Here is a 26819-nt window from a genome sequence, read left to right on the forward strand (position 1 = left end):
GTGGCGCTACAATATTTTTAGGTCTTGGCCTCAAATTTCTGTGTCTGTTTCATTATCAATCTAATAGGCAAGTAACCGATCAGACGCCCGTCAATATTTTGGGTCTAAGGCAAGCCGGTTCCGTCTCTTAGCTTTTCAAACTTCAGAATTTGGCATTTGTGTTAAAAACGACGTTCAACATTTTGTAGAGAACAAATCTGGACGTGAATCTGGCGGTGAACAACCTGCTGTCCCGTGATGACGAAGAAGGTGAGGAGCCGGAGAACGGCGAGGGCGGCGACGGCTACGTGCCCGAGGACCTGATCTCCCTCCTCGATGGCGGTTTCCACGCCAGTCAGCAGGACCAGTCGGTGATCATCGATGCTGATGCGATGTTCTCTGAGGACATCTTCGGGTACGCGGCTATCAGAAGGTATTTAGGCTATGCTCCTTGGCCACTCCTGTCCATGATAGCACGGGCTTACGCATAGAGAAGTAATGATTAAAACGCATATTGCAACCATTTGTGAGGGGTTGAATTAGTTACCGAATTGGTTGCCATGGTTACTGTGTTTTTTAAACAAAGCTAAAGCCAAAAATCATTTATTCATATAGATAACACAATGTACACTTATGAAAGTCAATCAAGGGCGTAGAACGGAAGAGAAGAAGTGGAAATTAACTCTCCGCCACTCTTTTTAAAGCCACATGATTTCTTAAGTAATTAATAATAAGAAAATAAATTAAAAACAAAAGATTTGTCTTAAATACACACAAAAACATGGCGGTATATAAAAGTTAGTATACTTCTTTATATAAAGATTGAACACAGTGGGCAATATATGCGTTTTAGTCAAGTAATAGTAATTAACTATGTCGTCTTGTTGTCACAATATTTACAAATGGCATGTATGCACAATTTATTTTTCACCTTAATATCCTTTACACCAGTTACTATTTATAATTTGAATGTCGTTTTGGTATTTTATAATGTAAACTCTGATTTTTTATTCCATTTAATTCCGACAATTCATATGTGTTGCTACTTAAGTTCTCCATCGAAAAAGGCACGAATTTGACCAATTTGAGTGTTTTATTCTAAATGGCGTTCGTGTGACTTCCTCCCACATAACCATATTACGAATCGTTTTATAACGAAGAGTATTTTAAAATATTCCATAATTTATTATATTTTTTTAATATTGCAATTTTTTATTTTAAAAATGTTGTATAACTTATTATTATGTTTTTAAAATATTTTATAATTTATTATATGTTTTATTTTAAAAATGTTTTATAACTTATTATGTTTTCAAAATATTCCATAATTTATTATAAATAATTTAAAAAAACTTATTTATAATAATTATTTAAAATATTTTTAAAAAACAATATTTTGTATAAAATCAGTTAATAGTTTATTGTATTTCGTTTTAACATATTTCAATAGTTTTAATCACTTTATTCATGGTTGTTAAACATCCAAATTAGGTTTCACTACATGTCGTCTTTCCTAGGCCCTAAATAAAATGATTTCTTCATTTTCATCTCTTAATCCCTAGTAATTCTTAGATAGGCTTTAACTATTGTTACATTAATTTAAACTACAGTGGTTTTCTGATGTCATTTCTGATTTAGATTAAATTATTTTGTTCGACTAACTTATATACTTGAATTTATAACTCGGTATTTCGTGATTCTTAACTATAATTTCTGAAAAGCAACGAAAGTTTCGTATGAAAGAAGTTCTCGCGGGAACCAGCTAATTAAATTGTGATATTTATATTTTTGCATGTTTTTATTTTAACCCAGTATTATCCGCATTGGTATAGAAATTTGTTTTTTTTTTAACATTAAGGGCCTGTTTCACAATGTCCGGATAAGTTTCAAATAAGCTATTTATTGCTCATTGGTAGGATAAACAGTATTTTTGCGTTTCACGACTGTCAGATAGCGCGAAATTTCTTCGGAACTTTTATCTTCCGAATAATTTATGTGTTGCATAGCTATTTGGCACTTTATCCATACATTGTGAAACAGGTCCTAAGCATGGTATTTGTGATTATGTTGTGGCATGGTATTTTGAGCGGCCTAATAAATACTAAATAGTTATATTAACAGCCGCAGTGGGGGCGGCAGCGCTGGAAGGGCTGGCGCTTCCCGGGAAGGAAGTTCTGCCCAGGATAGAACCTCGGAGTTTAGCCGTTGGAGGGAGAGGCAGTACTTTGGACCTCGCCGTTGGCTTGAGACCGCCTTACGCGATAATTCCTGGGATAAGGAAGGAGGTGAGTTTTTTATTTTATGAATTTCAGTTTAAGCTTAGCGTATTTCATTGATACTAATAGTTTTTACTTCTAATTGAAATACTATCTTATATATAAAATTCTTAAGTAGCGGTGTTTGTGGTTAAACTCCTCCGAAACGGCTTGACCGATACTCATGAAATTTTGTGTGAATGTTGGGTATGTCGGAGAATCGGACAACATCTATTTTTCATCCCCCTAAATGTTAAAGGTAGTCCCCTAAATATTTTTTTGTAATTTTCAGATAAATTTTTATTTTTTTATCAACTGTATTAACAACATTAAAAAATACATACAACCCTAAATTGTCAACCCACTACAATCAACCCCTATTTGTTATTATAAATGATATACATGACAAAAAGACTATAAAAGTGCGTGCGTACAAAGTAGGTACACATGTCAGAATTGAAACCGCTTTGAAAATTAATTATTACTAAAGTAAAAGCCCCAATAGATGATCATGTACCAGTATATGATCACTCCATGTATTTGTATATCTATATTCATCTTTTTGCCATCTAAAGTTCTAATATGTAACTACTAAACGATTACTTTAACCAATAATGTATTTTCTCTATCTCCCTTTCTCACTCTCTCACAATCGGTCTCAACTTATGCGCCTAAACAAGTTTCACGTAAAAAACAAGACTTGCCACTTCTCTTTGTATACTCTAAATTTGAGATTCAATTTAATGTACATAAGTGTACATTGTTACTATAAATTATATTTTGGCTAAAATTATCTACAATCAACTCTTCGACTTGTGCAAACATCAATATGTGCTTGGCTTACGCCCGAACCCAATAATTAATCCACAATATCAGATGAAAAACAATCTGAAATCAGGCCGTGAAAGTCGATCGATCTTATATCTGCATCCCAAACCCTACGAAGACGATTACATTTTTGGCGACGGATTCTATGTTTAAAACATATCAAATAGCTTTTTAATTATTTTAAAAACTGGTGTAAGTGAAAATCGTAAGAAAGGATATTGGCACAGTTCTACCACCCCACATACACCTCACCGACCTATCATGGATAGCTTGTTTCGACAGATAGCTATTACAATCCGTCGATTGGTTATTGGTACACTTTTACCAATATTTCGAATAAAGATGTCTATGTTAGATGGGCACAAATGGATTGAGATTGGTTATTGGGTTTGGACGTCAGTGACAAACTCTGAACACATCGATATCATGCGCGTTTATTTCCAGCACCAATTAATGGAGAGATTTCGTAATATCAAATCCAGGCTACGAACTATCTCGTAAAAATACTAAAATATTTATATTAATTAATGTTGGAATTTTATAGTTGAAAGTAAGAAGAAAGATTCAGCAATGGCAGCGTCTCCCCTTTGGGTATCCGAAGATCTGGAGTACTGGGACACTAATATACGTTTTACCCATATTGCTGCCACCTATAGTGAATTGATTGCTGTCTCTACATATGGACAAATACACCAATGGCGCTGGGCTGATCCACACCCGTACCAGAGAACTGACGTGAGTTATAAATATACATGTCGCAGTAAAGTAGTTAAATCAGAGAGTTAATTGAGATAGACGGTTAAAGTTCGATATTCAATCAAGTCGCTAAAGTTCCGTCAGACAAGTGACTGAATGAAACCTAACCTAACCTAACCGTTACACCCTGTAATTAATTCAAAATGGTCAAAGTGTTAAATTTTTATGAAAGTATGTAAAGTGAATATAAATAAACAAAGAAAATAAATATACAATTTAAATAAAGAAAACTACTACACTAAACTAGGAAATGTAAAATGTTAAGTAAATGTGAATGCATAAAGCTGCTGTAAGAAACACAATATAATATAACATAACAATATTAAAAAAAAAATTGAATGAACAAAATAAATACAGCAAAAAAAGGACCCTGATAAGCAAAAGTCAGGGGTGGGTTCGCAGCTCCAAAAAAAAAAACCTAACCTAACCATTTACAATAAAACAAAACACGGAATTTAGACTACTATTTGAAACAAGGAAACACTCAAACAACAAACCAACGTTTGCCATAGGAAATACTCTAAAAGTAATCAGCTGTTGTTGTGATAATATCGATCTTTAATTAACTGTCTAGAGATTCAAGTAACTGTCTGATTTACTACTTAACTGCGACATACATATCAGATTATATAGGTACATTTATCCCTCGTGTTACACGCTAGATTGGTGCCGCGTTTTTTTTTATAGAACAGGGGGCAAACGGGCAGGAGGCTCACCTGATGTTAAGTGATACCGCCGCCCATGGACACTCAATGCCAGAGGGCTCGCGAGTGCGTTGCCGGCCTTTTAAGAATTGGTACGCTCTTTTCTTGAAGGACCCTAAGTCGAATTGGTTCGGGATAGATCAGTCGGCAGCTGGTTCCATGAAGTGGTGTTGCGCGGCAAAAACTGCCTAGAAAAACGCGCAGTTGTGGAACGTGCGCGTAATCGCATAACGTGCGCGTACCCATATTACGAACATGATTCACGTAGAACACCCCTCACACCGATGAGTGTTCATGGGCAGCGGTATCACTCAAAATCAAGTGAGCTTACGACCCGTTTGACATATTATGTAAAATACATAATATTATGAATTTCAGTTATTTTTTTATGAATTCCTGTTCGGAATCATATTTCTACTTAGCATTTGGAAATCTCTTATATAAGGTTTAAATAAAATAATTATTCGTTTGCAGGCTCTGGGTAATGGGTCGTACCATCCTCGCAGTAACTGGCTTGGATTAGCACCAGGCGAGAGAGTCATCAACATTAATGCGGCCGGTATCAGGATCTCGATTTTGACGGATGCTACACGTATTGCTACGTTTTTGGACGAGTCTATTGGTATGTATGAATATATAAATAAATAAATTAATATAAGAGAGTAATACATTACATATATTATGAAGGAATACATTACTCACAACAAAAACTTCGTATTGAAATCAAAATGCTTAACACATACATAGACAAACAGAACTAGCGTCTTCTCCACAGATTAACAAACAATAATACATGAACATCGAGACAAATAGATAATTTAATTGTTTGGTGGCTAGAAGTCTTCGCCTCACACATTAAAATCGATTTTTGGTTATTTTTTTTTAATAGAATTTTTTTATTTTGTTTTATATTTGTATGATGTCTTCGTGTATGTCATGCTTGCCTATAAGTTCTTGTCACATTACAAATAGTATTTTGTGATTATTTTACCGATGTAACAGTGTGTGTATGTAACACTTGGCAAGCGTTTAGGGGGCGTCCATAAATTACGTGAGGTGTTTTTTTTAATTTTCTGCCCCTCTGCCCCATGGATTAAATGGACCAAAATAGTATAATTTTTTTTTGTTTCAATCAGAAAAAAAATTGCGTGATATTTGCCGAGACCCCCCCCTCTCCAACGTAAGATTAGATGAGAACACCTCACGTAAACACCTCACGTAATTTATGGACGCCCCCTTATCAATAAAAAATAAAAATATAAAAAAAAACATATGTGCAATTCACACATGGTAGAAGTGAAACCTTCAAAAACATTTTTTTTATTATTAATCATATATAAATTAATCATTTTCCATTATCTAAATGTGTGTGTTCTTTTAAAACAGTATATTTTAATGATAAATTTTAATTTATAAGTTTAATATAAATTTTTAATTTGGGAAAAACTAAAACATCGAAACTTTGAAATTCGATCAAATGAAAAAGCGGCAGTAAAGAGAGGCTGTATAATGCCTGCTATCTCATTTTCTCCCACGTTAAATCATATGATGAATTGATGTTTCTGTCTCTCTTTACCGCTGCATCCGGTTTGAAATCACGACGATTCGAAAGAAGTTTATCTATCTCATTTTCTCCCACGTTAAATCATATGAATTAATGTTTCTGTCTCTTTTTACTGTCGCTTTTTCGTTGCATCCGGTTTGAAATCACAACGATTCTAAAGAAGTTTCACTTCAAAAGTTTTCCACGGTCCGCCTCACTAGAAATTTAATTTTTCTAACTGTGAAATCATGTGAGGCCATGTATGGATGGACTAGGACTAGGATAGTAATAGTTAAAATTCCTTTATAGCTCACGCCCCCGGCGCTACTCGCTTAGAACATCCGCTGCAAGCGTTCACCGAGTTTGGCTCGGACAAGCCGATTTCGCTTCACGTATGCTCCTTATATACAGTGGCGAAACTGGATTCGGGAGCCCTCTATTGGTGGTAAGTTAATTATAATGATTGTTTTAAATATTAATACACTTCAATTAAATATATATTTTATTACTTGATGCGGGTACTTATAAATATTATATTAATTTTTTGTTACAAGTTTCAATTTCTTTTATATAGAAACATTTTTATACCTATACCTATCTCCGCGAGCTTCGTTTCCCCTAAATGCCTAGACTACCTTTTTAGTACATACCAACATGGAACATTTTCCTACGATACCCCAGAAACTGTGTTTTTCTCTATGTAAACCTTAAAGTTCTAGTTATAAGTTCTTAACTAACTAGGCGGATAAAAAATAGATGTTGTCCGATTCTCAGACATACACAAAATTTCATGACAATCGGTCAAGCCGTTTCGGAAGAGTTTAACTACAAACACCGCGACACGAGAATTTTGTTAGATTTTTATAAGATACATGCTCTAATCCTTCATTTGAAAGTGAAAATCAGTACATCAACTTACAAAATACAGATTACTTTGACTACTCTTTTTGTGATTATCCTTTGAAGTTTCTTAGCACCGCCAGTAAACATTTAGGCTACTTTTATTAGAAGTTTTCATATACGTGATTTTCTGATGTTGTGCCTAGACTTTAAATCTCCATTAACACTCCAAACAATAGTATTAATTAATATTTATCTAGATTGATTTAACATATATGTAATACACAAAAATAATGATACACTTCTGTTACTAATTCGGAAAAGGGGCGCCTTCAACTTTCCCATCCTATTTTATCGTTTTCTATCAGCATCCAATTTGCTACCATGAGCTACCAGCTACAGCTTTGGACCTCGTTGGCTCATTTGGTTGTTTTTCTGTGCTATTAGCCCAGTTCATTCAGTTACCAATCAAAGTTGTTCGGATTAATACCTGCAGCTGAGTTTCATTCAGACATCAAGGCAAAATACCATATGTATCACAATTGAGCGTTTCTCAAGACAATTTCTGCCATGTGGAACCAGCTGCCCACTGAAGTATTTCCTACCAATTCGACTTAGGGTTAAGAAAGGAGTACCAATTCTTAAAAGGCTTTTTGCTAATAAAATCAGCAGACATTTAACATTTTTTTTAGGGGCCGTTCACAAAATACGTCACACTGAAATCAGCTTTTTTGACCCCCTCCCCCCCCCCCATTGTCACGCTGTGTCACACTTTGTGACCCCCCCCTAGAAATATTTCGTCACAAAAACTAAGCCCCCCCCCTGCTGAGTATGATAAATTCTAAATGATAGTAGACAAATTCTGAAAATTAAAAACATTTATTTGGTTATTATAATAAAATTTAAATAAATTAATAAATATCTTTCATAACGAACATATAAATAATAAATAATATTTCTATTATTCAGAAGTCCAAGGATTTAAACGTTACTCTCTCAAGTATTGGAAAAACAAAGAAAACCGTTGTGAGCGCTCATGACATGTAATAAACGGCGAACGTCACGCTGCCCTATACCCCCCCCCCTCCCTCCTTGTCACATCTTGTCACACTCAGCCAGACCCCTCCCCACCCCCTTGTATGCGAACGTATTTTATTAACGGCCCCTTACAGACACAGGACAGAAGAAATTATTGTAATGTTTTGTTCATATTTCAGGGGCGTATTACCTTTGGGTCAACGGGCTCGCCTATGGGAGAAGCACCGTGCACGTTCTCGTAAGCAGCAGCGAGGACACTCCTCATCAGCGCCACAGGACTTGCAGGCCGGCCAAAGTGTTACTATGAAGAATGCTCCTATGTATCAGCCGGGTGCTATTGGTGAGTTTTTTAATATACATTTAATCAGCAATATATGCATTGCTTATGAAATTAATTTTTTTTAACAGTTTTCTTTTATAAATCTACAATGTTATTTATTATTAGAAGCCCGAGTAAAAAAATCTGTGGGTTCTTAACACAGTTTTTTTTGCCATGCAATAAGAATAGCATTTCACAAACAAGGTCTGGTCCACATTATTAGATTTATATCATATTGATAGAGTTGTTCAACAAATATATCGATAAAAACTTCGGTTTATTGTAGATAATCTTGCATACCATAATGATATTAGATTCTTACCTAAGAAAAAATAAATTCCATTAGCTTTCTGGAATATGGTTAACCACCAGTCGAGAATAATGGCTCTACCCTGAAGAGCCTATAAGAAAACTGTAAACACTCCGCTTTTGGTTACTATATTGTATTCAATAGAGTTATTTATCCTCTTATATATGTTTGAGGGTATATGATAATAATGTATATATGAATTCTAGGATTCAACATGTCAACTGGAGTTCCAAAAGTTGGTATACTCCAAAATGCGGCCTGGAACTTGTCAGATACGTGTCGGTTCAAACTTCTGCCGGCGCCGCAACCCGATCGGTCCATTTCTGAAAAGGATAAGAGAGATATGCAGGTTAATGATGGTTAATTAATTTAAATGTTTTATACTGTATTACTTACACAATCAGTGAGTACATAATTTTTATTATGTGTGACTTGAATTACCAAAATGTTTTGTCTTTTGTGTAATAGAATGTAAGTAGATTATTTTTTAGTTGGAAGAAAAGTTTTTTTTACCGGATTGAAGCTATGTATTATTGTAAACTTATAATTAAATAATTTTAAGTTTACAACTATATTATTGGAATCTAATAATATCCAAATTAAAATCTCAATACAAACAATCTGCGAAAATGGAGGACACCGTGAGCAATTTTTGCAGAAACCCTTTATCTTTAGTCGATACCAACTCCGGGGAAATAAATACAGATAATACAACTTTTGCTACAGCTATGATACTTTTTGACATTTAACACCTTTGTCTTCAGTCACCGTGACCACGCACGCTGTAAAGCACGCGAAACGTCGGTTAAATTTAACTTTACAATAATACATAGCTTCAATACGGAAAGAAGTCTTTTCTTTAAATGTATTAAACCTATGTTAATAAAAGACAATACTGTAATCTCACCACTGTTATATTACTGTTGTCCTTAACTATAACTGGTCCAGTTGTCAGAGTAAAGATTCTACTTGCACCAACATAGCCTTAGAAACATTAGGAATTTAGACATTGTATTTTATATATTTATGCCAATATGACAATGTTCAAACAACAAACATATTAATAGCTATATGTTTAAAACGCTATTTAAATTTAATGCAAGTACTGGAAGACAAGAAGTAACATAATTTAATGATATTAAATACAATATAAAAGTGATTATTAGCAAATACAAATTGCGCATTTCAGAATCAATCTCCATTAACGGTGTCGTCTGTGAAGGCGTCATCATCGAGCACCTCAAACAAAGACACACCGAAGGACAGCAACAAGGATATGGCTGATCGCTTGGACATGCCTCCGCCTCCCAGTCCTGCTTCATCGACCTGCAGTGATACTAGTACATCCCACAGTGAGTACTTTTTAATTGAAATTACTCTTAATTATTTTCTAGAATTTCACACACACACACACACACACACACTCATAAATCCAGAAATTTCTAATCCCAATCTTAATCTCTGAAAGTTACCCGAGAATACATTTCTCTTGCAATTCAAAAAATACATAAATCAGTAAATTAAACTAATTTTCCTTTGCCAGCACACAAATGTGATATTTTAGTGCAGCATTCCTGTACATTGACATAGACAACATTCATTTAACGAAATACACACACAGAAACATAAACTAATTATAATAATAATAAAAAATGAGAAATAATATTTTTTTTAAAACAACGTATACGTACAGGTACGTATTATGCGTGTGTGCTGTGGTTGTAACTGGCCCTAGCTCAGCATTATGCTGAGAAGCAGACTGTTACACAGCCCTGATCATGCTGGAGACCACGACTGCTAGTTTTAGTCTCAGTTCCAAATAAAGGAAAAGAACATTAATACTTAGACTAACTGTGTTAATCGACAAATATTTATTTATTTATTTATTCATAAGAAGATTCACAGCACAATACAAAAATAGATGAATATATACATAACAACATGGGCCAATTATAAATCTTCACAAATAGTTCATTTTATATATTATATATATATATAACAAGAAGGTACCTAAACATTTCAAAAATTTTTAGTGTTAAACAAAACAATAAACAGAAAAACAGAATTTAATTTGTTGACAATGAAAATGAAAATGAAGTCAATACATTTCATTCGTCCTGGTTAAAATAATTTTGTACCAGAGCTCTCCTTGCTGCCTCCACACTCCAAGCGAACATATCAATGTCCACCGTTGAGTTATTAAATTTGTTTGCTGCCCTAACCATATATAACCATATATATATACAAAAATAAACCACAAAAATCTTAATTTCTATAAAAAAAATATCCATCCGATACGTTTTTCTCATCTTAATAAGATATTTGACGAATTATAAATTTTTGTGAAAATTCAGAGCGGGCAAAGCGCGTCACGGTCCGCGGCGAGGAAGGTTCATCCAACGATGGAACGAAACGCGATGAAGAGGAATGGCCCCTGAAAGAAGTGGTGTTCCTTGAAGACGTGAAAAGCGTTCCGCTCGGACGGGTTTTGAAGGTCGACGGCGCGTACGCGGCCGTTAGATTCCCATCGGTGGGCAAAGATGGAAAGGAAATTGTTCCAACGCCCGATGATTGGACGACGCTGCTGCAGGACTGTCGTTTAGTAAGGAAAGATGACTTGGTGGCTGTGAAGTGGGGAACTGGTGGCGCTGCCGGTCCACGAGGCCCGGACTGTCTTCAGCGTATGCCAAGAAAGATCTCGTTACCTCCCGAATTGCAAGTTATTACTATCGCGGTGAGTTATTATTGAAATATTTTTCTATAGTACGGACGCGGAGCACGAAGAATTTCGTACAATACCTTTGCGCCTACTGCCAGTGGTTAAAAACATTTTTTTTATAAGTACGAATATTAAAAACGGTAGCTTTGATTTTTATTTAGACTAAACGGCTTGATGGATTTATAAAAAGGAAAAGTTATGATTGCGACTAAGATTTGGTAAAAAAAAAACAGAAATACTCTTAAAAAAAACATTTAATTTTAGTCAGAGGCATCTATTTCTGATGAACTATCAGATGTTTCGCCAGATACGTTACTACTTATATACTATACTATAGCATATATACTACTTATAACAAAACAAACCAAAGTACATGTGCACCACCACATGTCTTTATGGTTATGACTAAAAGGTTTACAATCTCTGAATACGGCGGTCACTGCATCTGTGTGAGCGCAACGGCAATATGTTTATGCGCGAGCGACAGAGATATAAGATGAGGGGTCATTCTACGAAATTCTTCGTGCTCCGCGTCCGTACTATAGAATTTGATTATATACTATAAAAATAGGTGGAAAATATTATTACTAAATTTCTCGAAATTTTACTCAAAATTAATTTGACGCATTTTAAACTGAGTCGTCGGTCAATAAATGTTAAGTAGGATGTGCACGCTATGCAACCCGTTATCGATACTTAGTTACCTGCGCACGCGCTCTTGACTCCTGATTGGTTGTTACGAGTAATGGGTGTTTTTTCTATAAATACATGTTTTTTTGTTAAGACACTCATTATATAACCTCGTTAAGCAATATGCACATTGAAGAATTTATTTTCTAACTTGGTTTTGAAGTAATTAAATGGTAAAACATTAGTTGATCAACGCTCAAACAATTACGCACATCACTACACTTCTCCAATAGACCTGTAAGTGTAAGAGAGACAGACAGATAAATGTTATTTATGAGCTGAAGCCTCAGTTATAATAATAGATTACATAACGCGTCGACTATAGTTATTTAACATAAAATTGGTTTTATACATTTCATTCGAAATGGAATAAAAGTTTATTCCAGTTTTTTCAAAAAGAAGCGATAAAACTTTTTTTTTATATCAAAAATTTGTGTAGTTTTAAATTTGAAATATCTTTACTAATTATTGTATCTGTAACAGGTGGACAATCGTGGCGTACACGCCGTTGTACGCAGACCAGGCGGTGCGTTAGCGTACGCGGTGTACGCTGTGGGAACGACGCGAGCGCTCACAGACAGCGTATTCCCGACGGACCACACAGCTCTATTGGGACACTCAAATGGTCATTCTATACAGCTCACTACCGCGGCAGAAGTAAGGCTTGATAAATTATTTTATAGGCTACTTTTTTTTCAGTTGAATTTAAATGCTTTTTTTTTAACTTTATGAAAAAAATATTTAATCGTTTTTTTTCATCAAAATGCCAAAAAAAATCAAAATTATTTATTAAATTAAATGTTTCAAATACAAAACTGAAATGAACACATAGTTAATGACGAAATTAATGAAATTGGAATTACGAGATGATTTTAATAATTGGTATTTTTGACAGCGCGCAAAACGAGAGTTACAATTTAATAATAATAATAATTTATTTATTTTTCACCCATATAACATTTACAACAATAAATATGACAGTTGTGACGGTATTGGGAGACTGGTTTCCAAACTAGGTAAGAACCTGTGATATGGATAACCAGCCATCCATTCCATAGCAAAGTCATATTGAGTAGTAACAAAAAGTTCATACATAAAATGGATAGGCAAACAAATTTAACGTGTTAATGAGGAAAGAAAAACAAAGCAGTCAACTAGTTAAAAGTTAGTAGAAATAAAGTAGTATGGATGTTTGTAAGGGTGTGTGTATGTGTGTGTGATAGTGGGAGAGTGAGTGTTACAAGGGTGTACTTATTAGAACCATCGTAAGCGACCATGACTCATAAGATTTTCCTTTCAGGGCAGCGAACCAGTAGTAATGATGCTGGATGGCAACAACGCCCTTTACCCCATAGCACGTGACTGTGTGGGAATGGTTCGTGAACCGCCGCCGTTGAACCTTGCGCCCGCTCGAGCGATCACTGCGCACGCGTTGCCCCTGCATCCTCACGGCGCAGCTCATTCCTCTCATGCGCCGCTTAAGTCCCAGGTATTTATTATTGGCTTCAAATCTAAATATTTAAATTGTCCATTAAGGGGCCGTTCATAAAATACGTCACACTGAAATCAACTTTTTTTTACCAATTGTCACGCTGTGTCACACTTTTTGTGACCCCCCTAGAAATATTTCGTCACAAAAACTAAGACCAGTGGGTAAGAAAGGGGGGGGGGGCCTTTTATGCGAACGTATTTTATGAACATGTTACATTTTATAGAAAACAAATAATACATATTACAAGTTATAAGGGATGCAACGAGCGACCGTGTCACAAACAAACGATCTCTGCTAGGATTTTTTTTTGTTTTTTTTTTTTATACTATGTTTGTAAGGAAAAAAACTAAAATAGCAATATTATGGGTAAAATGCAAGAAGTGCATAACCAAATCCTATAAAATAAAAAATATATCTAGAATCACCAACCATAATCTTCATTAATAAAAAAAATTAATGAATTGCGCTGCAATACAAAAAAAAGAAATACAAGACTTAGAAAATAATTTGGATTAAAGATAAGAGATGTAGTTTTGGGATTGAAACGAATTTAGTATAGACGTTGAAGGCTTGTATGTTGAAAAATATTTTTCACACTAATAATCGCCGTAATTTAATTAGAAAAAGATAAAAATTTGTTATTTTTCTACAATTTAGAAATTGCACCAAATTTGAAATCATCCTTCCAGATTATTCTATAGGCTAATTCTATTAATTTTTATACAATCGTCTTTCATGTTGGTAGTCTTCATTTTTTTTATGAATTGATAAGCTAGGTCAGGTGATAAATAATATAAATTATTATTTGTAAAAACAGATTCATCACAAAAGTGAATCTTCACATATAAATAGTAATTAATTGATTTGTAGATATTTAAAATTATATTAAAAGATATAAGTATGTTGTTTTTTTGTTAAAAGGTTGCACTAATAATAATAGTACCTGAGCCACAACTGATGATGCCGCGGGTTCTGCGGTGTGATCTTGATGGACTTCGGCAGTTGTTGCATCAACTCGAAACTGATAATAATAGTAAGTTCTAGAAATAATTTCGGGCAAATAGTATTGTGTGATTTCTGTAACGTTATATTTATATATCTGTGTTGATTCTTGCTATGTCGATTGGTATAGAAAACGCCGGTGTTATAAAACAATCTACAAATATACAATATCTCGCAAACCAAGAACAACGTTGAACGTATACGTACGTGTACGTATACGCGTACGCTTATTGAGATAGCAATTCATGCATTACGAATACAGTCCAAATTATGATTTTAATTTTGTTGTATTATTTCAGAGCAACAAATATTATCAATTCTTCAAGAGCGTTGTGATGGTAATAGAAATATTTTGCATGCGTGCGTACATATGTGTTCGCCTACGTCCAACAAGGAGCCTGATATAGGTATGTCATTATTTTCTTTGGAGTAATTTTTTTTTTAATTTTCAACAGTGCATGTTTTTTTTATGTCCGGCCTATCTGATTTTTTTGATATTTCAGAAAAAATACAGCCACTTTTGGATATTGTAGATTATAATGTGCTATATAGTTTTATAATCGGAATAGTTTTCGAGTGTATTCGTTACAAATGTACAAGAATACTAATTTGTCATATAAGATAGACCTTTTGTGCATTAATGGGGGTTCACGATAGTCGATCTCAACATATACACTGATAGTTTAGGATGTTGGTATTCGCTTTGTGGTCGCAATACATTTTGAACATGTAAACCTGAAAAAACTTTACTACAGTTAGAAATTTACAGGAAATCAATATCAGGCTTACCTGACACCTACCTAACACGGTAAAACATGTCAAGGTGTTTAAGACACAAAAAAGTTTGGGGAACTCTGATTTAAACAGTCTACACCCGAAATCAGCGGTATATCCAAATAAGACCACATGAATATTGTACTAAAGTATACATTACATTCAATGGACTTAGATTTAACGTCGCAATAAATGGAATCCACTGTATTATTAATTCAGGATATATTTAAACATTTTTTAAAGAAAAACACTTTTTTACGGATTATAGTTATGTATTATTGTATTTAAACTTATAATTATTTAGACATAATTTTAAACTAAACTAATACCATAACTATAATCCGTAAAAAAGTGTTTTTCTTTAAATGTGTAAAAGTTATGTAAATAAAAGACAATACTATGTTTAAACATTTTGTTTTTATCAAAAAATAATTAAACGATGTTTACAGTAGACAATCCATCAGTGCCTACAATTCCGAACCCCTCAAGCGCAACTAACAATGAAGAAGCTGTTCCCGCTTTGTCCTGGCCTCCAGAGACCTTTGAAGCGTCCGGTGATGAAGATAGCTTAATGGGAATCTCCAATAAGTAAGCATATTATATTCGAGAATTAACTAAAGACATATATGTACATAATTACTAATTATATGAGATTTTACTTGGGCTATTTGATAAGATTAAAAATTTTATTTATAATTTCTTAAACTCGCCAAAGCGCTTCTCTTCACAAGGTGGCGTCGCACCAGTCCTTATGACGTACAATGCCAACAATAGTTCGGAATTTGCAAATTTTAATGTATTTTTTTGCACATTTATCCCTGGATTTATACAAGTCCAACTTAATATTAAGATCTCAGATGAAGAGAATCTAAACAACACTTAGGTATATTGTGATTCGTATCTCATGTCACAGTCTCCAATTGAGCGCTGAGTACATAAAAATGGTTTGACAGAACTAGATTCAAGTTCGATTCATGTTCTAGATAACGGGCCTTATATAATTTCACATTAATATGAATAATGATTTGTAGCAAAATGTCGAACAGCGGTAACGGGGCTGTGAGCGCGGATCCAGTCGAGAGGCGTGGCAACGCGCTCTCCGCTTTGAGGGCCCTATGCGAGAGTACCGCCTTGCAACCTTATCTATTGCAACTTCTAACTGCCAAGTGAGTATATACGGTACAGGTAGCGGCACGAAACTCTAGCGCTGACCGTTATTGCGCAGAAGTAAAAAATAAGGTACTTGAGGGGGGGCTAGCGGAATGAAGAGCGTCGATTGGCTCTCCAGTCGCATTCCGGACCCCGCACCACAGTACACTTGACCCTGACCCACGTATCGGCCAGCGCTAGACTTACGTGCCGCTGCCTATATTACTTTCTTTTAGGAATGTTTAGTAATCAAGTACTACTACCCTGCCCCCCCCCTTTCTTCAAAATTTAGGAAAAGCTCTCTCTTGTAGGAATCCTCTAAAATGTATTTTTGTTTTTAAGCATGGACAATATGTGGGTATATATGTGTAAAAAGTTAATACTGTTGACGTAATTACCAAATCATAGACTTACCCGGTCTACGCACTTTACTGGCCAACTGATAGTAAATGTATATTTAGAATCAGGTTAACATCTTTTCTGTTCCGTGTAAGTGAACTTGTTTACCTATATAAATAAAGTTATTTTGAGTTTTATGTCAATCTTTTTTTAATCGGACATTATATATTTTATACTTCTACGATATATGTAAATATAAATATGTCTTTTGCTAATATTAACGATTCCAAACCTTTACGTTCTTTAATTTTGTGGAAGATGATTGAATATTTGACAGTTTCGAAACCCATGAACATTATGTTTTAATGAAGATACAGGATGTCTTTATAAGTTAACAAGTTCGGTTCTACTAGTTGTTTTTTATTATTTGTATTGACATAAAGAGAAGCCAAGAATAATAAAAAAAATACTTTGACTTTTTTAACTTATTCGTATAAGTTAATAAAATTTGGAATGGTATTAATAAATAAATTGAATATTACTTTCGAAATGTAATACTACTTAAAAAAATAGGGATGGCATGGGTCAAACACCTCTAATGGCGGCCGTAGCGGAACGAGCGTATCGAGCGGCTTTAGTCATATTGGACGCAATACGTGCGTGTGACGCGGACGAAACTCAACGGTCGGCGGCCATTTTCCCCCCAAACGCCCATCCAGATCATTCGCCATTGTTGGTTCTGTGCTGCAATGATACATGCAGCTTCACATGGACCGGACAGGATCACATTAATCAGGTATTTTACGGAACTTTATTCTATTTACAGGATAAATGCTAGTAAAATGATTTATACAATTAGAATACATTTTTTTTTTACATACTTTAATGTACCGTTTTTTGTGTTAGTGATGGTCCATTTAGGGTTCTAGATTGTATACAAAGTAAGTTACAATGTAGCAAACATTGTTAAAGTTTTTTTGGGAATTGTCATTCTATAGTTCTTGAATAAGTTGCGAGACCTCTGGCAATATGAGTGTCCATAGTATCACTTAACATCAGGTGAGCCCGTTTGCCTCCTATTACATAAAAAACTATGTTTATTTGTACCACACTGCTATTTGAGACAGCGGAATTGAAGGTTCTATGTCGTTCATAGAAGCAGAATGTTTTAAACTATATTTTGTAATATTAATTGTGTATATCGTTAAAAATCGGAATAAAACCACTTGCTCTACTATTAAGCCCGAACTTATTATTTTTAACCTTTTTAATAATGATAAAATTTTTTAGGACATTTTCGAATGCAAAACATGTGGTCTCACCGGGTCACTGTGTTGCTGTACTGAATGTGCTAAGGTAAGCTTTGTATAATATATAAATCTATTGAATAGGCTTTGATCGCCGCGACTGAATCAAGAAATTCCGTAACGAAAATTAACCTAACACATGATGACGTAATGTAGGTGCGGCCAATACATCGGTCTGGTCTGATCGGTGACGTAGCTGTAAAAAATACTGCATAAATAAATAATTATAATTGCATAAGTTGATTAAAAATTACTATGCAATAACTTTACCGCTACAGTCCCCACGTGCCAGTCGTTTCTTTTTAATTTAATAATGACATTTTTTTCGCGTGCCTATAGCATGGTTTCATGAAAATAATCTTAATTTATGCTTTTAACAATATATGACATGTTTTTAGGTGTGCCACAAGGGACATGACTGTAAACTGAAACGTACGTCTCCGACTGCGTACTGCGATTGTTGGGAGAAGTGTCGCTGCAAGGCGTTGGTTGGCGGCAGTTGGACCGCGCGTTGCGATCTACTTGCCAGACTCGCCAGGGAGACACAATTGGCTACACACTTTAATTCTAGGTAAAAAAATATTTTTGTATACATATATATATATATATATATATATATATATATATATATATATATATATATATATGTAGACTTTTTGGTTTTTGATGTTAGTCAAAAATATTTTGTAATTGTTATATAATGCTACATTAATACAAAAATATATTATTTTCATGTTTTTTATGTATACATGAAAATTACAAGGGATGCAATGGGTGGCCTTATCGCTAACAAGCTATCCAGGCAACCCTATTTGTAAGGGAAAACACTAAAATAATAAATGCATGGGTAAAGTTCAGTAGTGCTTAACGCAATCTTATACATATATCAAAAACAGTTACAGTCAAAATCTGTTATGACTTCTGATATTTGGTCGTAAAAACCGATAGTAACAGCCGAATACTGAACCTAATACATTATTATGATAGAATGTGTGATATACTTATGTATAAAATGAAACTACATTTTATTTATTTCACATGAACATTACGTACATATAATTATTACACCTGAAACGAATATCCGTTAACTATCCGGTATCCGGTCTCTCCGGTGGCCTTTATATTATCCGGCTGGATACCGGATAACTAACTACTAGGCCGGATTAAAAAAAATCTGGATAAAAATATTTTGTAATTATTAGCTTTATTCAGTGTTAGTATAGCTTAAGAAATAAATTAGTTTTAGTTGAAATTTTTTTATCACACAATAGAAAAAAAATGAATTAATTAGTACTCATATTGTATATAAGTAGAATTCCAACTAGTGCTAATATCTTGCTCTAACTGATGCTCGGGTAAACTTAGTATTTTTTGAATCGTCGGTAGTTTTTCTTGAGTTAAACCTGAGTGTTTAAAGTGACTGCGATATAAACGGCTAAGTCCCGCCGGATATCCGGTATCCGGCCAAACTGCTATCCGTTTCATCTACACTAATATTATAAAGAGGAAAACTTTGTTTGTTTGTTCGTTTGATTGTTTCATTGTTTCATTGTAATGAATAGGCTCATAAACTACTGGACCGATTTTAATTTTGAACAAAAATAGGGTTTTTCGGAGACAAGGTGTAAAAAATCAACCAAAAAAGTTACTTATTTTGCGTACCCTGCCTTAACTATTAAAGATGGAACCATAAAATGTTCTAAGTAATAAATGATATACATGGCAAAACTATTGCCAGGTCAGCTAGTCTCTAATAATTATCATTTTTCTATATTCAACCAAATCTGTTTCTTTAAATAATGCGTTTTGTTTATTTATTGTTTAGAGGTGAATCGATCCTTCTGTTCCTGGTACAAACGGTGGGTCGTCAAGCCGTGGAACAGCGTCAGTTCCGCGCTGGAAGTGGCCGGGCCCGTGCGCCACGGAAACAGCCGGGCTCTGATGCTGAGCTGGATGTGCCGGACCATGACTTGGAGCCACCGAGATTCGCTAGAAGGGCATTGGTACATTTGTTGGGTGAGTGCTGTATTATTGGCCTCTGGTAGAAAACAAAACTGTTCCTGGTAACAAACAACGTAGTAATTCCGCGGTTTCCGCGATTTTAATATAAACTTTAATTTCCATTAAATTAAACATTTCCGCGAAATATCATTCCAAAAGATTCAAAATCCATGATTATTTGTCATAACCATGACATTATATTTTACAATACTTACATTATATATGGAAACGACGTGGAATCGTATTTTTAAACGATCCTAACTTTAGTACTAACTGATCTAAAATTATCGTGATTTATGTGCACTTTTTTTCTGTTTCACATGAATTTGCCCTTTTTTATAAAATGCATTTATTTTGTTCCAGTAGTTGCTCTTAATAACTTTGTATTTTTGCACTTCTTGTCTTTTCATTTTTTTTCTTCTCACAAACTTGGCTGGAAAATTTCATTTATTAACTTTTGTACTATTCATTTATTAATGCCAATTGTATTATATTTCTGTGTGCAACGAAGTGTTTACAATTAAATCTATAAATAATTTGAATTTTTATAAATTGAATTCCTGAACGAATGTATTATTTGTGCTCAAATAAATAAGCATGGTGCTAAACATAAATAATTAGTTTTTTCTAATAGGCAATTTTCTTTGAACGGTTTCAACCGAGTGTTACAGGGTTCTTTACTCTGATTTTTAGTTCCGTTGAATTCTGACATTTCATAAGTGCTACTTAAAAAAGTTCTCCACCAAAAAAGGGACAAATTTGACCTATTTGTTGGCAAAAAATTAAATGTTTTTACCTGCAAAAAGGTAAATCTTAATACTTACTTACTCAAGTGACATTACAAAATGAACAAATATTTCAATATCACAAACAATACAACTTTAATTACTCTATTTTATTCTTTAGCTGGCATCACTGCCTATTAATTACAGGATTAGTAAACCTTTTTAATAAATAATATGTTATCTTGTGCGTTTTTGACTGTTTGTGATGAAAAGGGACTTAATTATCACTTTACACTGGCTTACAATATCTATATTTAGTAGGTTTTATTAAATTCTTAGTATTATTTGTTGCTTTTTTTTAATTTTGCAGTTTTTAATTTTATTCTTTTGTTTTTCTTTTAAATGTCACTTTGTCTTTTAATGCTTGTTTTCTGTTTTTTGTTTAATCTGTTTTGGCTTTGTGTATTGTATTTGTATTTTTTATAATAATATTTATTAAGTAGCTGTTAGATTACTTATTATTAAATAAATCTATATATTTTAAGGCGATTGGTCTGCGGTGGAAGCGGCTGTTATGTGCGGCTCCAGTACAAACGAAGAGGCGTCGGCTTCTCACCAGCAGTCTGGTACTACGCTATTGGACAAGTTCACTCATGCGCTTATAGTCAAGTGCACAAATGAGGTAATACATTTTGAATTGCGTTATAATAACACTTTCTTCCACTTTCCACTATAGTACGGACGCGGAGCACGAAGAATTTCGTACAATGACCTTTGGGCCTACTGCCAGTGGTTAAAAACATTTTTTTTATAAGTACGAATATTAAAAACGGTAGCTTTGATTTTTATTTAGACTAAACGGCTTGATGGATTTATAAAAAGGAAAAGTTATGATTGCGACTAAGATTTGGTAAAAAAAAACAGAAATACTCTTTAAAAAAATCATTTAATTTTAGTCAGAGGCATCTATTTCTGATGAACTATCAAATGTTTCGCCAGATACGTTACTACTTATATACTATACTATAACATATATATGTCTTTATGGTTATGACTAAAAGGTTTACAATCTCTGAATACGGCGGTCATTGCATCTGTGTGAGCGCAACGGCAATATGTTTATGCGCGAGCGACAAAGACATAAGATGAGGGGTCATTCTACGAAATTCTTCGTGCTCCGCGTCCGTACTTTACTTGTGGTGACTGGTCGTACTTGAATTCGTGTATGCGTGCATTAGTTGTTTCTAATACGTATTTGCGTGTTGTTCTCACGAGTATGTAAGTGCGTGCTCCTATTTCACCATACCTCCTGCTGATAGAGGACAAATCTTTGTTTTTAATTTATTTTATTATTCTTTATTACTCAAGATGTCATATGGATCATGGTGTAATGGTTGCAGCTTACAAACGTTGTGTAAAAAAAACTTGGCAATTAAAAAGAGTGGCGGAGAGTTTATTGCCAATTCTTCTCTTCCGTTCTACGACCTTGAGTAAATGTAAAATTAGAAGCATTTAATGTACATTTCTTTTTTTTGACGTTCATAAGTGTACATTGTACACCTAAATGAATAAATGATTTTTGAAATTTTCATTGCTTAAGATTGTTATTACAGTTAAATCAGGAGATTCTACAATTCTTTAAATTACATTTAAGTGAGTTATTTAACTTACATTTGTAACTACAAAGACATATTTTATTAATAATTAGAAACGTATACATAATGTTAACAATCATCGCACTATTGAAGCCAATATGAGTTTTTGATTTTACTATGGTCATATTATTTTTATATACTTAGATAATAATTCTACAGATGTTGGATACGCTCCTACACACATTGATAAGAGAGCAGAAGAATGACACGATACCGGGACGTAAAGAACGCGCTCGTGAAGTTACGCGACGGTTCGTACGTTCGGTCGCGAGGATATTTGTTATATTCAGTGTGGAAATGGCTCCAGGGGCTTCGAAGAAAAAGGGGTATGTCAAAAAAATTAAGATATATATATGGTCATATTTTGTCACTTGTAAGTTATCATATGTATATGCTTTCGATTTGGACATAGAATAACTATATCGCAATAGAAAAAAGAGATTGTGTTAAAGAATAAAATCTGTAAACAATTATTGAATAATTAAATGAATTGTATTTAAAATATATAGGGATATATTTTACAAATTTGATATTTTTTATAAATATTTAAATTTTAAAACCGGCGCTGAGTCAAGCTTTATGAATGTGCCTTTCTTTGTTTAAGAAAAAATAGATAAATGTTAACTGCTCTGGCAATGTGAATGAAAAATGCACACAGACTGATTTTTCATTCCGTAGAATTCTGACATTTCATAAGTGTGCTATTGAAAAAAGTTCTCCATCGAAACGGGACAAATTTGACCCATTTCAGGGCATTAAATGCTACATATTTTTGATGTACTCAAGTGACCCAATACAAAAATAACAAATACATTAAATATCACAAACACTAAATTGAATTACATACTTTATTTTATTCTTTAGCTGGCATCACTTCCTACTAATTTCAGGTTTAGTAAACTTTAAAAAAAATGTTATCTTTACTTGTGCGTTTTTACTGTTTGTGATGAAAAGGGACGTAATTATCACTCGCCGTAAAACCACTTTTAACTTTCAAAAAAAAATAAAATGTATGTAAAGTCTTAGATGTTCAGACCGTATTGAAATTGAAAAATGTACATGGTCAGAAAAGTTTGCCATCTCTGACATGTCAATATGATAGCTGTCAGAATTCTACGGAATTAAAAATTAGAGTGTATTATTGAATCAATAAATGAATTGTTTTATTAAAATTTCAGGCCAGTCTCAATAACCTCGTCTCTGGTGCGTTGTCGGCGCGTCTTCGCCGCTCTAGTAGTGTTAGCCGTTGAGGAGCTGGTTGAAGCGGCCGACGCTCTATTGGCCCCAGTGCGACTTGGGGTCGTCCGTCCCACGGCCCCATTCCCATTGGCCACTACGTATGTGGATTTGGTCAACGGTAGCGAAGATTTGTTTGGTGTGGAGCCACTGTCGACTGGACATCCGCGGTCTTCGCGAAGGTAAGTTATTTTTTTTTATAAACAGTGCCGTTAAGTTCTCTAGTTCTGTCTAGTTCTTGCCTTCCATACGTGTGAATGTGATTATTTGCTAAAATTTATAATTAAAAATAATCCTAAATAGAAAAGTTCATTGCTACACAGCTGTAATTTAAACGAAGGAACTCTATGTCTAAAGGCAGGCATGTCTGTTATAACTCACAATATTGTATAAAAAGTAAGTATTATTAGGCTCCGAACCATAAATTTAATTAGGGTTCCTTCTATAAAAAGTCCACCAATTCTTAAAATGCGGGTAACGAACTCTAACCCTCTGGCATTGAGTGTCCATGGGCGGCGGTAATACTAGATGAGACAACCAGATAATGTCAGGTTTGCTCGATCTATGTGCGCGATACTTTGAAAAATCATCATTAGTAGTACGTTATATAGATATATTTTTAGCATGCTGTAAATCTAAAAATCCGTATTGAACTTATTTACTAACATAACTTATATTAATATTCTTGTGTAATTTTTGGTAAAGAAATCTATTTGACCTGCTCTGAAACATTCAAGATTGTAGTTGTTTGGCTTTGTGATTGTTTATACTTGTCTATAAACAGAAAGAAAGCAGACTGTTTTTAAAATGATTTTACTTTTTCCTTCATTTTTGTTTAAAACATAGAAATTAAGTGTAACGTAATTTTAATGCCATTCTCTAAGTGACTAATAAAATAAAAAATATGAAATATAACACTAATTTTCCATTATTTTTAAACAGATTGTAAAAACATCACGGTAAAAATTATATAAAAAAATATTAATACCAGCAAATTAATGACCGGTAATTGCTGGTTATTTCTATTTAATCCATTGCATTCTCCATACGAAAATGTTTTTTTTTTAACTAAAATATAAAATAATTTAAAATTTAACTAATTTCTAATATAATTGATTACAGAGAATCAGCAAACAACAGCAACCGTGCGACAGCAACGGGCGGTACGTCCATCGGCAGTTCGACGCTCGTACGCTCGTCTACGCCCGTAGCGACGGAATACGCGGACGACGTGGCGGGTGAAGCGTTGGGGGGAGATGATGATGCGTCAGAAACTGATGAACCAACGGCGCCAACTCAGCAGCAAGATGTACAGCATGATGATCCAATGGGTGACAGGTAAAGATATCGAATCAGTTATTATATGAACGAAAGTCACAAAATTTTATTAAATTTTTTTCAATTTCAAAAATTCTTTATTTAATGTTCAGCAACAATTAAAATTGCTACATGTCCAGTGTACATTATTTCCTGGAATGTAACAAACGTATAGCTAAACGCGTTTTTTTAAAAGCCATATTGCTCTTTTTTAAAACTTATAAGAAAAAACAGATAAAAACTAAAGTTACAATTTTTCGAAGTTTAATATTAATAATGAGGTAAAGTGGGAACAATGCAATCTTTAGACAAAATTTTATTGAATATTCTTAGATACTGCTGTCGGTGTAATGTTATTTATATCTGAACTCTCTTAAACACATTTTATTTGTGTTTAATAACCACAGTTAAAATAATCATTTGTTAAAATATTGTTGTATATAGGTATAGATTTGTGGGAAGTAAAAACGAAAACATATATGTCGTTGATATCGATATTTAAAATTTATTTAACTAAAATACTGATTACATTTTTTAGAATAGCTTAACAGATGTAATTTTGATACAATAATTACCGTGAGATTTTGAATTAAATATCATATTAGACACATTTTTTTAAATTCATTTTTCACACCACCGAACATTATTTTTTCTATTAAATCTAAAGCTATTAACGCTATATATGTATTATATTATATTACTTTCTATTTAATTCAAGAATAGTATCTATAGTCTACAAGTAGTTCTTTGCTTTGATTATGAATTATTATTATTATTATCTTGTAGATATAACGAAACATTTTTTTTCAGGGGAGCTGAACATGTGGTGGTCGAAAATGGAACAGAAAGAGCCGAGGGTGGGGAGAGTGAGAGTGAACTGGATATGCTCGCTGAGGTGGAGACCGAGAGTGATTCAGATGATCAAGATAATGCAGAATCGGCCCAACGCAGCGTACAGACTGGCGCCACGCAAGGTTCGGATGCCGGTATGTATATACACTAAACCCTCTTATAACACGGTACTCTTATAACGCGATTTCAGTTCCTCATATAACGCGCGATATAATTATTTAATGTGTACGCATTTATTTTGTTCACAGCTTTTTCTTAATTCTCAATTTAAACCCCCTCTTTTCCCACTTTTACATTAAACGTGAATCGTTTGTACATAACGCGTAATATGGGGTCATACAAGCGGGGAGTACTACAACGCGTTTCTTTTAACGCGAAACCAATGTACCGTGTTATAGGAGGGATTACTAGTATTATATACATATACGTCTGTTATTTCTGTTTTTGATATGATATTTGGAAATCTAAGGTCCATACTTATTGTTCACGCTATTTAGCGCTGCCAAATATGTCTAAATTTCTTAAGAATGGTTTGAAAGCTGAAACGAGATAAATGTTTTATTGACGTTCTAAACACTAATAGAACAAGAAACAAATTCTTTTTTAATTTCAAAATCATAAGAAAATATAAAAAAAATTCAAACAATTTTGAAAACCATAGAAAAGCCCAGTGCTTTTATATACGTACTACGTACGTACGAATACGTATACGCATTAATACGTAAAATCGAAAGGTAATAGAAAAGTGACTATGGCAACGTTGCGCGCATTTGGAATTAAATGGAAGCATATATACACGCCGTCTGAAATACTTTTAATACCTTGGTTATAATGTACATGGTAGTACCTTGAAATACTAAACCTGGAATTAGTAGTGTTGCCAGCTAGAGAAATAATACAAATTTATCATTATTCTATATTTTGTTCCGTAATATTGAAAAATTTGTTATTGTATTTGGCCAGTCGATTAATTAAATATTTAGATTTAC

The 26819-nt window shown here is 33.8% G+C and overlaps 1 protein-coding gene across 12 annotated transcripts in view; it reads left to right on the forward strand.

The window, feature by feature from the left end:
- LOC111002965 (E3 ubiquitin-protein ligase hyd) overlaps window positions 1–26819 on the forward strand; it is a 54422-nt gene that overhangs the window by 5684 nt on the left and 21919 nt on the right. For 4 of the 12 annotated variants that reach the window (XM_045633480.1, XM_045633481.1, XM_045633483.1 and 1 more), the window contains exons 4-27: window positions 189–412; window positions 2089–2264; window positions 3607–3797; window positions 4997–5144; window positions 6375–6510; window positions 8123–8283; window positions 8779–8921; window positions 9762–9924; window positions 10927–11306; window positions 12465–12638; window positions 13282–13470; window positions 14395–14506; window positions 14775–14882; window positions 15699–15837; window positions 16281–16415; window positions 17311–17533; window positions 18028–18093; window positions 18443–18615; window positions 19870–20060; window positions 21316–21452; window positions 22585–22751; window positions 23604–23843; window positions 24784–24999; window positions 25789–25964. In XM_045633480.1, coding sequence (XP_045489436.1) covers window positions 189–412; window positions 2089–2264; window positions 3607–3797; window positions 4997–5144; window positions 6375–6510; window positions 8123–8283; window positions 8779–8921; window positions 9762–9924; window positions 10927–11306; window positions 12465–12638; window positions 13282–13470; window positions 14395–14506; window positions 14775–14882; window positions 15699–15837; window positions 16281–16415; window positions 17311–17533; window positions 18028–18093; window positions 18443–18615; window positions 19870–20060; window positions 21316–21452; window positions 22585–22751; window positions 23604–23843; window positions 24784–24999; window positions 25789–25964 — 4168 coding nt within the window. The remainder of the gene's footprint in view (window positions 1–188; window positions 413–2088; window positions 2265–3606; window positions 3798–4996; window positions 5145–6374; window positions 6511–8122; window positions 8284–8778; window positions 8922–9761; window positions 9925–10926; window positions 11307–12464; window positions 12639–13281; window positions 13471–14394; window positions 14507–14774; window positions 14883–15698; window positions 15838–16280; window positions 16416–17310; window positions 17534–18027; window positions 18094–18442; window positions 18616–19869; window positions 20061–21315; window positions 21453–22584; window positions 22752–23603; window positions 23844–24783; window positions 25000–25788; window positions 25965–26819) is intronic. The other 8 variants (XM_045633484.1, XM_045633490.1, XM_045633491.1 and 5 more) reach the window with 5 other exon arrangements.

Source organism: Pieris rapae, chromosome 23, assembly GCF_905147795.1.
Source record: "Pieris rapae chromosome 23, ilPieRapa1.1, whole genome shotgun sequence".
In the NCBI taxonomy this organism is placed as follows: domain Eukaryota; kingdom Metazoa; phylum Arthropoda; class Insecta; order Lepidoptera; family Pieridae; genus Pieris; species Pieris rapae.